The sequence below is a fragment of the Rana temporaria genome, chromosome 7, assembly GCF_905171775.1.
Source record: "Rana temporaria chromosome 7, aRanTem1.1, whole genome shotgun sequence".
Classification (NCBI taxonomy): Eukaryota; Metazoa; Chordata; class Amphibia; order Anura; family Ranidae; genus Rana; species Rana temporaria.
In genome coordinates, this window is record NC_053495.1 from 187553812 (window position 1) to 187567404 (window position 13593).

Here is a 13593-nt window from a genome sequence, read left to right on the forward strand (position 1 = left end):
GAATTAGGCGGGCTTGCGCCGGCTGATTTGCGCTACACCGCCGCAACTTACGGAGCTAGTGCTTTGGGAATACAGCGCTTGCCCGTCTGGGTTGCAGAGGCGTAGCGTAGAGCGGATACGTTACACCCGCACAAATTTACCCCGCTGACTGTGAATCTGGGCCTGTGTGCGTCTATGCAGTTGACCCTTTGAATGAGATTAGGCCAATCTTTGTGAGTGAAACACACCTATGCTTTTGTAAATAAACAGTGGGGCGATGGCGCCGCTATAATGATTAATATTCAATAAGGTGTGGGTGTAGTGGTTATTAAACCTATGTGACTCAGTTGGTGAACCTACACCAATAGTTGGTGTCCAAGAAACCTCCACGTTAGTAGGAGAAATAGATGAATGAATAAAGTCAGGACCCTGTGCAGGCCAGCAAAGAGAAGTGACTTGTGATAAAAAAAAACATTTAAAATTAGAAATAAAGCAGTTCAAATGAATATCCAGGTTGAGGCCTCTAGGAACTAGAGGCCCCAACCTGTGTATCCAACGGGTCTCATTTTGTGAGACCTGGATCTTTTTGTTACCCCCCGCCAGTGGTCTTCAATAATGTCAGCCCCATAGAACGTGAGGCAAGATGGATCCTTATGATGTTTTTCCTCAAAATGTCTAGAGAGACTATGTTTTGGGAATCCATTACGTATGTTTTGGATGTGCTCACGTGCTCTTACACGTAAGGGTCTGGTGGTACGGCCCACATACTGGAGTCAGCAGCGGCACTCTATGACGTAGGTCACAGGGGTGCTATTACAAGTAATACGTTATTTTATCTGGAATTCTCTATTATGTACAGGGGACTTGAATGTTGTTTTTCTCAGAGGCTGGGGTTTATTTGTTTTGCACGGTGGGCATCTCTGGCATCCGTGGAGTCCTTCAGGTTCTGGACAGGTGTTCGCTTCCCTGGGGGGATCGAGTGCATTGTGGACGGGGTGTGTTAGTGGTGTTGGTGCTCTGCGGTGGGTGAGTCTGGGTCGTGATGGCAATACCGCTACTAAAGTTCTGTGCTCTTTGAAAATGGGCCAATACTTTTTGAAGATCTTTTCCAATTGTTGGTATTGGTTGCTGTATACTGTGATAAAGGCCAGATCCATAGTAGGTGCTTAATGAAGCTTTTTCTTGTTGAGCAAAGCTTCCCTATCCATCTCACAAATGTTAAGTTTCAGGTGTTGTCAGCACCTATGCTTTTGGGCTGCGTTTCCACTGGTGCAACTCCAATGTGGCCTGATTCAAGGTGCGATTTGGAAATGCAGCTTTAGTGCGACTGTGGTGTGGCTTTGAATGCGTTTTTTTGATCCAGAAGTCGCATCAAAATGGTGCAGGTACCTTTATCGGTCGCTGCAGCATTGAGCCACATAGATTGGAATGGGTGCTATTGAAATCAATGGGCTGCGAGTTGTAATGCGACTTTGGGTCCAAAGTCGCATGGCAAATCACATCAGTGGAAACGGAAACTAAAATCACACTGAATTATCTGGATGTATGTGAATCTATTCCTCTGTTTAAACAAATAACTGGGGATGGTAAGCGGTGTAATAAGATCTGTAAACACTGACTATATTGTAACTGCTAAAAATCATTTTTAGGTAAGCGTCAGTTAAATTAGTGCAATTAGGTGCCTCTTGCACTGCAAGCAATCATAACAATCTAATAAGTAAGCATTTCTTTTAGAATGTTGCAGAAAAGTTCACGGGAGGACAACTAATTTAGTTGGGAAAATCCCCGGGCTAATTTTTTGAAGGACTATAGTCAGTCATTGTTCTGACAAGTAGTGAAAAAAGATCAGCAGAGGGGCAGTACCGGTCCACTCAATCAGGAGTCAAAGCGTAGCTAACTTTGGGAAAAAGCGACCTTTAAGGGTTTGCGGGATCAGCTCAAGGTCCTTCGTCCGCAAAAAGGATGGGAAATCAAATCGCTTCAAAATGGATGTCGAACTGTGGGGAGCCGTACCACTGGACTCCGAAGGAAGAAATGATAGATGAATATGGACCTTGGGTTGTGAAATAGATTGGGATCAGTGGACAGGAAAGCAATATTCGAAAAAGGGTACTTTCAAGCCAAGCGCTTGGGAAGCCCTGTGGTGCAGTCACCACGGGAAGATGATACGAACAAATGAAAAAAGATGCTTGGAGGGCAGGGATGGTAGGATATCAGAACTGATGAGGTGAGTATTTTTAATAGGGAATCCACATCCCCAGAGAAGTGATGATGAACAGAGTTTATGGGTAAGTAGGATATAGAACATGTAAGGTCTTGAGGTCATATTTGACCTAGATAAATGGATTGTGAGGGTATGTGTGATGGCATGAGGGTTTGTTTTGTGTTGGTTAAGGTTTAAAACTTGGGAATGGTGTTCTATAGTTCAGAGCAACCACCCCCCCCTCTCTTTCCCTGACACAAGTCTAACTGAGAGTGTGTGACGTGTGCTCTCAGCTGCTGACTCAGCGCTGACAGCCCGAATGACCCCCCCTTCTATTTTGTGAGGGTGTGTGAAACAGCTGTATTGTCATGCAAATTGAGTGAGCCGAGTGAATGGTAAAGCGAAAGTAAGATGCCTTATGTGTATGTATATATATATATGTATATATGTATATATATATATATATGTATATATGTGTGTATTTTTTTGTATTAACGGTAATCTTTGTTTCCATAGAAGTTTCTTTTTGAAGTTTTCCAATGTACTCAGAATAGGTAAGTATGATTGTCTTGCAAGACAAAAGGGAAACTTATAAAAAATGTGTTTGTTTTAAAACTGCTCATTTTTAACCATGGTGAATACATTTTTAGGGGGGAATTATTGGTATACCATAGAACAAAAATCCATATGGCATTAATATGTATTATAGTAATACATATTAATGAAACGTTGAGCTCAACAATTTTTGGTATTTTAAAAGAAAGTGCACGGTTTATGTAATATAATGTAATGTATATTTGTGTTTTATATGATAATGTCTTGTTACAGATATATAACCATTGTTTTTTGTTTCCAGGTTAAGAAAAAATTGAATGTTTATTACTAAACTTTTATTTTGTGTTTTATCCCTCAGAATCGATAACTGTGTTTTTCAGGATTTCAGAATAAGAGGAAATCTTTAGGTTGGTTAGTCGGTCGAGTTTCACAAGGTTTAGGTTTTCAGGACCATTATCTAGTTGGAACGTCTAGTGGTCAGTCCATTTGGCTATGTTTTGGACCACCTAGTGGGGGTTACATGTGCTGATCCACTGAATAGCAGAACCAACTAACTGAGGTCCGTGTATTAGTTTTTTATGAAAAATTGAGTAAGACTGCAAGGGATAATTGGCACTCTAACACATATATTAGGCTAAGTAGCATTCAGGGGTACCACACTTAGTGGTAAAAGGGTTTTGGGGTATTCTCCAGAGGTTGAAATGGATCGACCATAGATCCGTAGCATATCTGTTTTCTTATTACCGAAGATCAACCATGCTGACACGTGTAGTTCCATAGATCTAATAGGTAAAATCCTGATGTTACTTTGGCCAGACTTGTGTTTTTAGGACTTCTTAAACTCCCCCCCCGCTGTTAAGCCTGGCTGTACAAGGTTGCATTGCCTCAGTGCTACAAGGAATTTTTTTTTTTTTTTTTTTAGTCTATTGGTCAGTTGTGTCTGGTAACACCCGTTCCCTTGAGCTGGATACACTATATGCAATCCTTGTTTTCCAATTTCTTTTAGATTTACCGGCAGACATATAGTACGAGGGCCTGCCTGGTGGCATACGTGTTGAAAGTGCATAGATCTGGCCTCGGATTGTATAGTTTAGGGTTGTGTCGGGAGAAAAGGGGTGCAGGAAGATCGCATGGGGTGATACCAGCTCTTGGCTGTTCCAAAGGCCCTCACTTCCAATATATATGTGGGCATGCAGTATTCTCCTCAGTTAATATCCATATGTGTCCTTTCTATCCTAGATTACGTGTGTACCTTGATTGGTGGTCTGTGACTGGCATGCCAAGAATATCAGTGCCCCAGGGTGGCACTAGACTCCTGTCTTTCATGGGAGTCCTGTCTGAAGGGTGAGGGCAGTTTGTTTTGTAGGGGTGAAGGATAACATGGTCTAATTACTGAATTGATAGAGGAGGGAGAAAGGGTGCAGCCTCTATGAGGGATCGGGTGTACCTGGTGGCAGGTGGTTTTCAATCCGGGTATCCAGACTATTTCCCATAGTAAAGAGAGGCTCAATGGCGACTGTCTTGGGAGTGAGAGATGGGTCATTGGGTACCGTAATCACCATAGAGCTGGAGATAATCAGGAACACATTGGGAGGCCCTGGGCTACATATCAGGGAAGGGTTAGGAAAATCCAACTCGTTCTATTCTCATCCATAAGGGCATGGACGGAACTTTGGGCATATATCACAGTTAGGTTAGGTACTATCCTATCAGACTCTACTGGGTTACACCCTGGAGTCCATCCTGTTCCGAGGGTTGTGAGTCCAGACAGGAATTGAAAGAAATGTTGGAATGGGTGACTAGTATGACATAAAGGTATGTGGTGCAGGTACCCAGGAGACTGACACCTATGCATAATAGGGTGTCTATTGGCCAAACTAGAGGGTGCCAGGTGATACATCAATAGGGTGAAAACTTCCTCGTAGAGGCAGTGTCTCATGCTTATCAGTCCTATAAAGAAGCTTTCGCTTACTGGACATGGGAGAGGTACACCTAGTTGATGTCTCACCTGAGAGGTTGAATCCCTGCACAAGTAATGACAGTAACTACATACAGGAACATGCCCTGTTAAATAAAGGGAATACACGCGGGCTAACAGGGTACAGAGTGGTTGATAAGACTATTACCCTGTATGTGCTGAGTATACGCTGAATCAAGTGATTGTTAAGTGACCAGTGGCTTTCTCCCAGAGATGTGCAGACACAGCATAAGGTTCACGCAGGACGCTTCTTTCTGGGGAGTAACCCAACAGAGGAGGGGGGTATTCAGCACTATATAGGGGGAATAGGAGCTGGGATGGGTGTTAGTAATAGAGTGGACAGCGGTCTCCTGAGGAACAGACCCGCAGCCATGGCTTCAGACAATAAGCACGGCTTTGTTGCTCAGAGAGATTGGTGACAATTGTGACAACATGCAACAAAGTTACATGAAAACCCAGTTCAATATGGCTCACGATTTTATCGACCATGTTAAGAGGTTGGAAGAGAGTATGAAAGGGTATAGAACAAAAATATGTCATTGGCTCTGGCGTACATGCAGGGGCAGGCGGAGTTATTGACCAGGATCATGCTGAGTGTCCAAATCTCTGTATGATGGGCGGTAGCCTGAGGAGGTAGCATCACCATTCAGTAAGAATTTGACAAAACTCGTCGCGTACACTAATCCAAAATGGTAGTCAAATGCCGGGATGGGCTGTACTGGTTTGGATTGTGAGAAATGAGGTGCTGTATGATCCCATATACGGAAGTGCAGACTCGGTCTGTAGATAGGTTGGCATCAATGAGCTTACTGACTGGGGATTCTATCTTGGTGCATTTGGGGCTAAGTGACCCACATGTGATCAGAGGGCACGGAAGCTGAGAGCAGGTTGATATTTCCCCCTGTCAGAAGTGTGACCACGATGTCTTTTGCATTCCAGGTCAATACCCGGTGGTGAAGGAGGAATGTTGGGAAGGTATTTCACTGTGGGTTCTGGATGGGAAGATCATTACGGGGGAGGAAACACCTAGGTATAATTTAGGACATAGGCAGGTTTTGTTTCTTTGTCCTAGAGGATACCGATGGGGTGTTAGTCATGGAACTAGGGTGTTCCTTGGACCTACCTGGTGGTAGTGGGGCATGGTCACTGAAATCAAGTCACAGGGATGGAGGGTTTGTGGGTTTTGTCATTGTTTCAATGGTATATGTGCTGTGGGACTCAATACCGAATGATGGTATCACATGTCTAATGATGCACGGTTATCAGCACTAGGTTAAACTGTACCAAGCTGGGCACGCTACCTCGGGGAGTCTATTGTACCTATTCTCTTGTCCTTGGGATGGATATAGACGGAACCCCGGGTTACACCCCGAGTTGCCCTGAAGAAAGGTTTTATAGCAAACCTGACATCCCCTTTACACTTATTGAAACTTCCGTTGGGATTCGGGGAGGAATTAAAAGTTAGGTAGTTAAACTTCGGGCAACAGGATTTAAATGGTGCCAACAGTTTGTGCAAGGTGTGAATAAAAAGGCCCGTCTCAAGGGATTTAGAGGTACTCATAAACAAGCTAGGTAGGTTGGCACAGCAGGTTGGGGAAGGGGTTGAGGGGCAGCTAGATGTGAATCATATTCTTGAAAATCTACAACATGCTCATATTGATGCTACTGCCTCATTGTCTGAGATAATGAAACAGAAGTTCACCGGACAGATAGCGGGCTACCGTGTTACACCCCCGAGTCCATCATGATCTGATGGTTTTTGAGTCTGAACAACCTCAAATGATTGATACTTGTGGGTGCTGGAGAAAGGAAGGGGTGGTGTTATGTCAAGGGAAACAGGATAGGATCATGAGACAACAATGCTGGCACAAGGAAGGGTCGTGTCTCCTGGATGCCGAGGAATTGTCCCAACCTTATGTAAAATACTTGGGGCAAGGGTATTGGTGCTGGTATCAAATGCCCAATGATGCCCTATATTCTGCCTACGGGTGGAACTGTACTCAATGGGGTACATTACCTCAGGGAGTCTACTGTACATCTTCCCCGGTCCTGGGAATAGATATAGCCGGGACACAAGGACGTACCCCTGTTACCCCAGAGAAAAGGCTTGATATCAAACCTGACACCCCCATACATCTACAGAAACTTCCTCTGGGATTTGGGGCTGAGTTAAAGGCTTGGCTGGTAGATTTTGAACAACAGGATGAAATATTAAATGTGCTAAGAGATGCTGAGAAAGAAGCCACTATACGACTCACCCATGATCAAAATAAGGTGATCCAAGTATTACACGCTTTAGAGGAAGACGCTAAGATTTCCTGGTGGGAAAGTATATTTGGGTATAGTCCTAACGCGTCAGCTTTCCTAAACATTTTGCTCCACCCTGTTGTCCTAATCTGTGTAGCTTTATTGCTTTCCCTGATGCAAGTAATGATGTGCATTACTATCAGGAGAATGAACGCCAAAACTATGTGAATGTGCACCTCAACGAGGTATCTTCTCTCAAGGAACAGAAAAGCCACTAACTCAGAAACAAATTTCCGAAGAAGCCTGTCCAAATCCAGACCAGTACAAATGTAACGTTTTTTTAATACTCCTAGTTTAAATTTTTATCATGTTCGTGTAATTTTATTAGTAATTTTTATTTCAATTTTTTATTTTTTAGTCATTTTTTATCCATTACAATTTTTTACTTTTAATTTTTATACATTTTTTAATTTTTGTAAAAGTAATTTTTTTATTATTTTTTTCTCTCTCGGTTTTATTTCAATTTTTAGTAACTTTTAATCAATTTTTCTCATTTCTCATTTTTGTCAGTTTTATATTTAATTTTTATTTCATTTTAATTTTAATTTTTTCTCTCATTTTTCTCCCTGAAGGGTTATGGTTATAATTTTTTTACTTTTAATTTTTTCATTATTCTTTTTTTAGTTATTTTTTTTTTCATTCAGGTGAGAAAGGTTCCAAAAGGTTTGAACTTTTTCCACCTGAAGGGGGGAGTAGTGCATAGACCGGGAAAGAAAAGAATAAATAATGCATTGTTTTTAATTGCCCTTTTATTGGAGAACTATATATTATTATTTTTATTATTATTCTTTGGTTTGGGGAAGAGCCTCTAAAAAAAAAAAAAAAAAAAAATTTTTTTAGTAAGAAGTACAGTTGGGTTTGACTAAAGTCTACAAAGTTTGTTGGCAACCATTGTTTAGCCGCTCATTTTAATATTTTAATTTTTATGTTTTTAACCCGACTTGTACATTGTTAAGTGACCATGATCATGTTCACCTGTTGAACACCAATAGGGCAGAAGAGTCAATTTTTTTTTTATAGAGGACCCTAGAACTATATTTTTTCCTGTTGATCTAGGAATAAGCCTCTTCAATTTGTAATAATAACGTGCGGTCAGGTTTACCCAAATTCTACAAATTTAAATCATCTCTCTCTCGTTATTATCTGTGTACCTGACCAGCAAAAATACCACCAATTACTAGTAGGAGAGAGGAGTCGTTTTTTTGAACGGAACAATGTTCTATTTTTTATTACGTTTTTTGAATACCGATTCAATGCTCTTTAACAATCGAAAGTGGAATCTAAACTGGAGAGCTTGGTTGGAGCAGCATTAAATCTGTAGTTTTTATTTTTTATGTTTTTTTTTCTATTCTCCATATTCTTTTTCATTACTCACCTCTCTTCCTTTCCTCCTTTAATATTAGTTTATTGTTGGCTTCTATCATACATCTTCTCAGGATAATGTAACTAGAACTTCAGTTTTTTTTTTTTAAGGCGTGTGAGAATTCCTGCCCGCCAGTGCCATATTGTACACCCATTTGACCAAAATATCCCTGGACATCCAGGTTTTCATGTCTTAAAGTAATTCTACCTCCCCTAGTCTACCTACGGCTTTATAGTCGTGAAAGTCACCCCACGGCTCCTGTCTGACATTCCTCTAATAACTGTACACTGACGTTCTCCTTTTGTATTCATACATGACTGTCTGGAGGCCCACCCAACCACCACCTGAAGAAATAACGACAACCAAGACATTTTTTTTTTTGGAAGACAAACGTGCCATGAATAAGACACTCCGAAACCCTTCTTCACCATGCTGAAAAAGTGCTGCCTCGCGGTCCGATCCAATGGTGACAATCAGAACACCATCTTTTCATACAGGACTAAATATATAAGGATCCCGCCATCAATGTTGGAATTCCACTCCTCCAATGCAGAGGGGCGATGAAACATTGCAGTACAGACACTCAGGGTTCGGATCGGAAGTCTCAAAGGCACCAGGACTGTCTCAAGTCTACCTTGATGAGTTACGGCGAGTTCAAGAAAGGAAGAGGCCGCAGTGGTGGTGGGGGGAAGGGTCGGGGCTTCTGGGCCGTTGTGGGTGGGTACCGAATCATTGAAGGAGGACATAAGTTCAAGGATGAACTTCAGGGGGAACTGTGGTAGAGATTTTTCAACTCCATATTTCTAAGATTTGTAGGAAATTTGTATGTCGTTCTTTTACAAGGTTTTTTATTAATGTGATTTGGGTCTGTCTTTAGATTACTCTGTGAGCTGAGGAGCATGTTTTTGACCATATGTCAGCATATGGATGTTACCTCAATGGGGGGGGGGGGATGTGATAGGAAATGCCCCCTCATTGTATTGAAAGAATTTTCTGTCATCTCCTATCTGATTACAGACAAGGCGTCTCCATAAGCCAGGGGTCCTGTGATATGCAAAGTGTGGAACTGGATGAGATAGTGCTCACACTAGAAGTTTTGTTGTTGATAAATATGCAAACTCCAAGACAGTCCCTATGTCAAGAGGATGTGATAACAGGGGGATGCACACTGGGGGGTCCTTTTGTGTCATTCTGAAAAGAAACATAAGTCATCCAATCGTATCCGCGGGAAACTTGAGTTTTGGCAGGGAGGGAAATGCAGGCTCAGGGGTATAAAAAACAGTCAAGTCAGCTTGACAATAGTTCAGTGTATGATGCCTTGACCAAGCAGACTGAAGCATGATGAAGGAGCTGACCTAAAAGACTGGTGATGTAATCTCTCTCTCTCTCTCTGTCTGTCTCCCTCTCTCTCCCTCTGTCTCTCTCTCTCTCCCTCTGTCTCTCTCTCTGTGTCTCTCTCTCTCTCTCTCTGTGTCTCTCTCTCTGTCTCCCTCTGTCTCTCTCTCTCCCTCTGTCTCTCTCTCTGTGTCTCTCTCTCTCTCTCTGTCTCTCTGTCTCCCTCTGTCTCTCTCTCTCCCTCTCTCCCTCTCTCTTTCTCTCTCACTCTCTCTCTCTCACTCTCTCTCTCTCTCTCCCTCTCTCTCCGTCTCTCTACCAATTAGCATTACTTATTGTTGACTTCTCTATAGCCATAAATGTATGTTGTATCAGCATTCAGCAATATCCTCTCTGTTTTTAACAAGTGATATCCTTTATGTTATAGTTGTAAATATTAGAGTAATGCAAGTTTCTTCTCTGTATCAATAAATGTAATACTTTTCTCTTTTTCGCAGCGCTATTCTTTGTTTTAATTTTTATATAGACAAAAAGATTTTTATAGCTTATCTTAATTATTCACGTGCGATATTAATATTTCTCTGATTATTGATTATGTACGTGCGTTATTAATTTTTCTATGACAATAACATGCTTTGCCCCAGTTTTCATAAAATTAAACCCCATTGACCCAACTGATCAACCAAAATCAAACTTCCATACTCCCACTGTTATTTATAAAGGTAGATTGGAATCTTCAGGACTACCATCTAGCAACAAAAGCAATTTGACTTTTAATTGCAGAGGCATAAAGTAATAATATTCTGTTATGCCCCACTATTTAAACTTCCTCTAGTCAACGACAGTTGGAGAACTGAAAGCTGGAACGTACTGGTTACTATGGTGGAAAACAAGTTCTGATTTTAGACTTAGGCTGACAATAGATGGTCCGAATCTTGGCTGGTTCTGCAGGAACCGGCCAAGATTCGAACTGTGTATGGGCAGGCTGAATGTACCAAGTTGATCGATCAATTAACTTGGGTACAACCAGCCTGCTGGTTTTACTTGCAGCTGCTATAGCCGCTAGCAATAAATCGCTGCCTTCTCCCTTGTCAGCACTGTCTGTGTTGGTGGGGGAATCATGCAAATTCCTTTCTGCAACCCACTGCAGGAAAACAATTTGCAACGTCTATGGCAGTGGTCTCCAAACTGGCTCGAGGGCAGGATGAGGCCCTTTGCATGCCTTTATATGGCTCTTGCTCTTGGGGCACTATTCCTTCCAATGACACCAATAATGGAGCACTATTGTGACCCTACTAATCACTAAAATGTCAGCATTACAACAAAGCAACTCATTTTCAGAAGCAGAAGTCACAGATGGCAGCATTCTTATGACAGGTTTCCTTTAAGCATGACTTTCATCCGTTCTCCTGTTCCTGTATAGAAGCAGGCTGGAAAAGGAAGAGCCTGGGGCAGAACATGTGCGAATATTAGAATTATAGGAACAAGGTCCAGAGGATGAGTCATACCTTTACCCCCCCCTTTTTTTTTTTTACCGCCCTCCGCCAAAAATGTATACGCAGAGTTCTCCATGAAAGAGGACAATAAATATGAAAAATTCACTTTGGACTAGACAAATTTACAAACAAATATAAAATCAGATAAAGCTAATCTTAAATCAAGCATAGAAAAGAACACAAACAAGGTGTGATGCATTTTTGAAAAATTATAGAGATTTGGTGACAAATTATGGAAGGCCACAATTTTGGCAGTGGGAAATGAATGAGCTATAAAGTTATTGTTTGGCTTGTTGCTCTAAAAGGGAAGCCTAGGATTAAAGAGCACCTGTCCTGTACACACTGAAGACAGCCATTTAGTACTGTGGGAACCCGTTTGTAAGCCGAGACTAGAATGATATTACATTTGGTTATACCCGTGTTCATGAAGACCTAACCCACCCAACCGGCAAAATCAAACTTTGATGAAATCGTTGGCTGTGCTGAGGAAAAAAACATGGCTGACTTCACCATGTGTAAGTGACAGGTTTTAGCTATATATAATTTATGCTAGAAAGGGTTTAGGTGGTTGGTATATGTGGGATGGGACATACACAGGTTTTTGTGAGTCTCTTTCCAAATAAGTCTCGATCAGCTCTATGCGGTGTTGGAGACTCTGCAAAATGTCTTCCGTCAGGATTTCCACATTTGAATAGCAGACTTTCTCCAGATCAAATATGTCCTTCAAGAAATGCAGAACCTGCGCCTGTTTATAGGACAGAAATGGGTAAAATGATTCCATCACAATGACATAAAGTGTATTAAATGTTCTCTCAATATATAAAAATTTAACTTTATATTGTAAGATAAATATCAATAAGCAATGTGATATTATATTTAGCAACCAATCACATGCTGCATTATACATTACACTGACCCTAGGCATACCTAAATGACAGCACCTTATTGGTCAAGCTCATACCTCCCAACCTCCCGCCGGGACCGCCCCAGGATTTCAAGTAAATTCCTGTGTCCTGCAAATCTGGGCTAAATCCCACAGCAGAGCGCAGTGCCGGAACAAGTTCAGGCACTTGACTCTACCTGTCAGTATGCACCGTGCTGCAGATGTCAAGGCTGAGTGAATCCTTCCTGCCCCCCATGTGCCATAGTGATTCTTCCTCCTGCCTTCAATGTGCCATAGTGGCAGCAGGTCACCATCTCCCTGAAATGTCCCTCATTCTCAAGATCAAATGTTGGGAGGTATGCAAGCTCCGCCCCTAGTGTCAGTAGTATTTTTGTGAACCAATTCTAGTACTTTCTACTGTACAGACCATCAAACAAGAAAAAGGATAGAAAGAGAGGAACTGCATTCTCATACAAGGCCAACTCCATGTATAAAAAGAGAGCCTCATCAGAAGAGGTCTTCAGTACCTTATAGAAGCAGCAAAGGTCGTTGAATGAGTTTTTGGGTCCCAGGAATCCCCAGGCCAAAACTGGACTTATGTGTTCACAGACTGCATAGAAATGGGCAAAGAATCCATCAGACACCTGAAAATAAAGATAAACCAAAGTACTAGGAGGTTCTTGTGATGATTTAATTATTCATTTCTTCCTGTACATGTGTATGTAGAGAGCAATGGATTAGATATAGCAGGTAATTAGATAGAGCTGAGAACTCCAGTGTATGATACAGGGAATAAAGCTAGCCATAGATGGATCGAAATTCAGCCAGTTCAGCAGAAACTTGATGAATTTTGATCCATTTATGGCCTTTTCTGCTTGACAGAAGACGATCTGTCGAATTGGAACGTTGGAAAACTTGTCTGATCAGTGTAATCCAACAGCAGAGGAATCCCGCTGTCACAATAAAATGACTCAGTGGGGAGGATCCTTCCTTTCACTTTGCTTGTGTGGATCGAGGGATCCATTATTTTTTTATGTATTTTTTATTCGGACTGTTGGTTGGAAAAAAATAAAATAAAACAGTTACCGTATTTATCGGCGTATACCGCGCACTTTTTTGCAGGGCAAAATCGTGGGTGCGCGATATACGCCGATACCCGCGCTGTGTTTGAACCACTGCACCGGCATATACCGAGCGCAGTACATTCGGGTATAGTCAAGCAGGCTCGGCTCCTCTCGCGGTCACGTCCTGTACGTCCTTTACGCGAGAGGAGCCGAGCCTGCCCGACTATACCCGAGTGTACTGCGCTCGGTATATGTCGGCGCAGTGGTTCAAATACAGCGCGGGGATCGAGCCACCACGATGGCCGCAGAAGGACGCCGGACCGGACCAGGCCGCCGATAGACGACGGGCAGGACGCAATGGACGACGGGCAAGACACCGACGAGGGGCATCCAAACTTGTAAGTATTTTTTTTTTTCAGGAATTTTTCTT

The 13593-nt window shown here is 42.1% G+C and overlaps 1 protein-coding gene across 3 annotated transcripts in view; it reads right to left on the reverse strand.

Annotated features, from left to right (window-relative positions):
* Positions 1 to 11317: 11317 nt before the first annotated feature.
* Positions 11318 to 13593, reverse strand: part of MIGA1 (mitoguardin 1) — a 118312-nt gene continuing 116036 nt past the window's right edge. For 2 of the 3 annotated variants that reach the window (XM_040360659.1, XM_040360658.1), the window contains exons 15-16: positions 12627 to 12743; positions 11318 to 11961 (exon numbers count right to left, since the gene is read on the reverse strand). In XM_040360659.1, coding sequence (XP_040216593.1) covers positions 11761 to 11961; positions 12627 to 12743 — 318 coding nt within the window. In that variant the 3' untranslated portion in view covers positions 11318 to 11760. Of the gene's footprint in view, positions 11962 to 12626; positions 12744 to 13593 lie in introns of those variants that run through there. The other variant, XR_005750640.1, reaches the window with a different exon arrangement.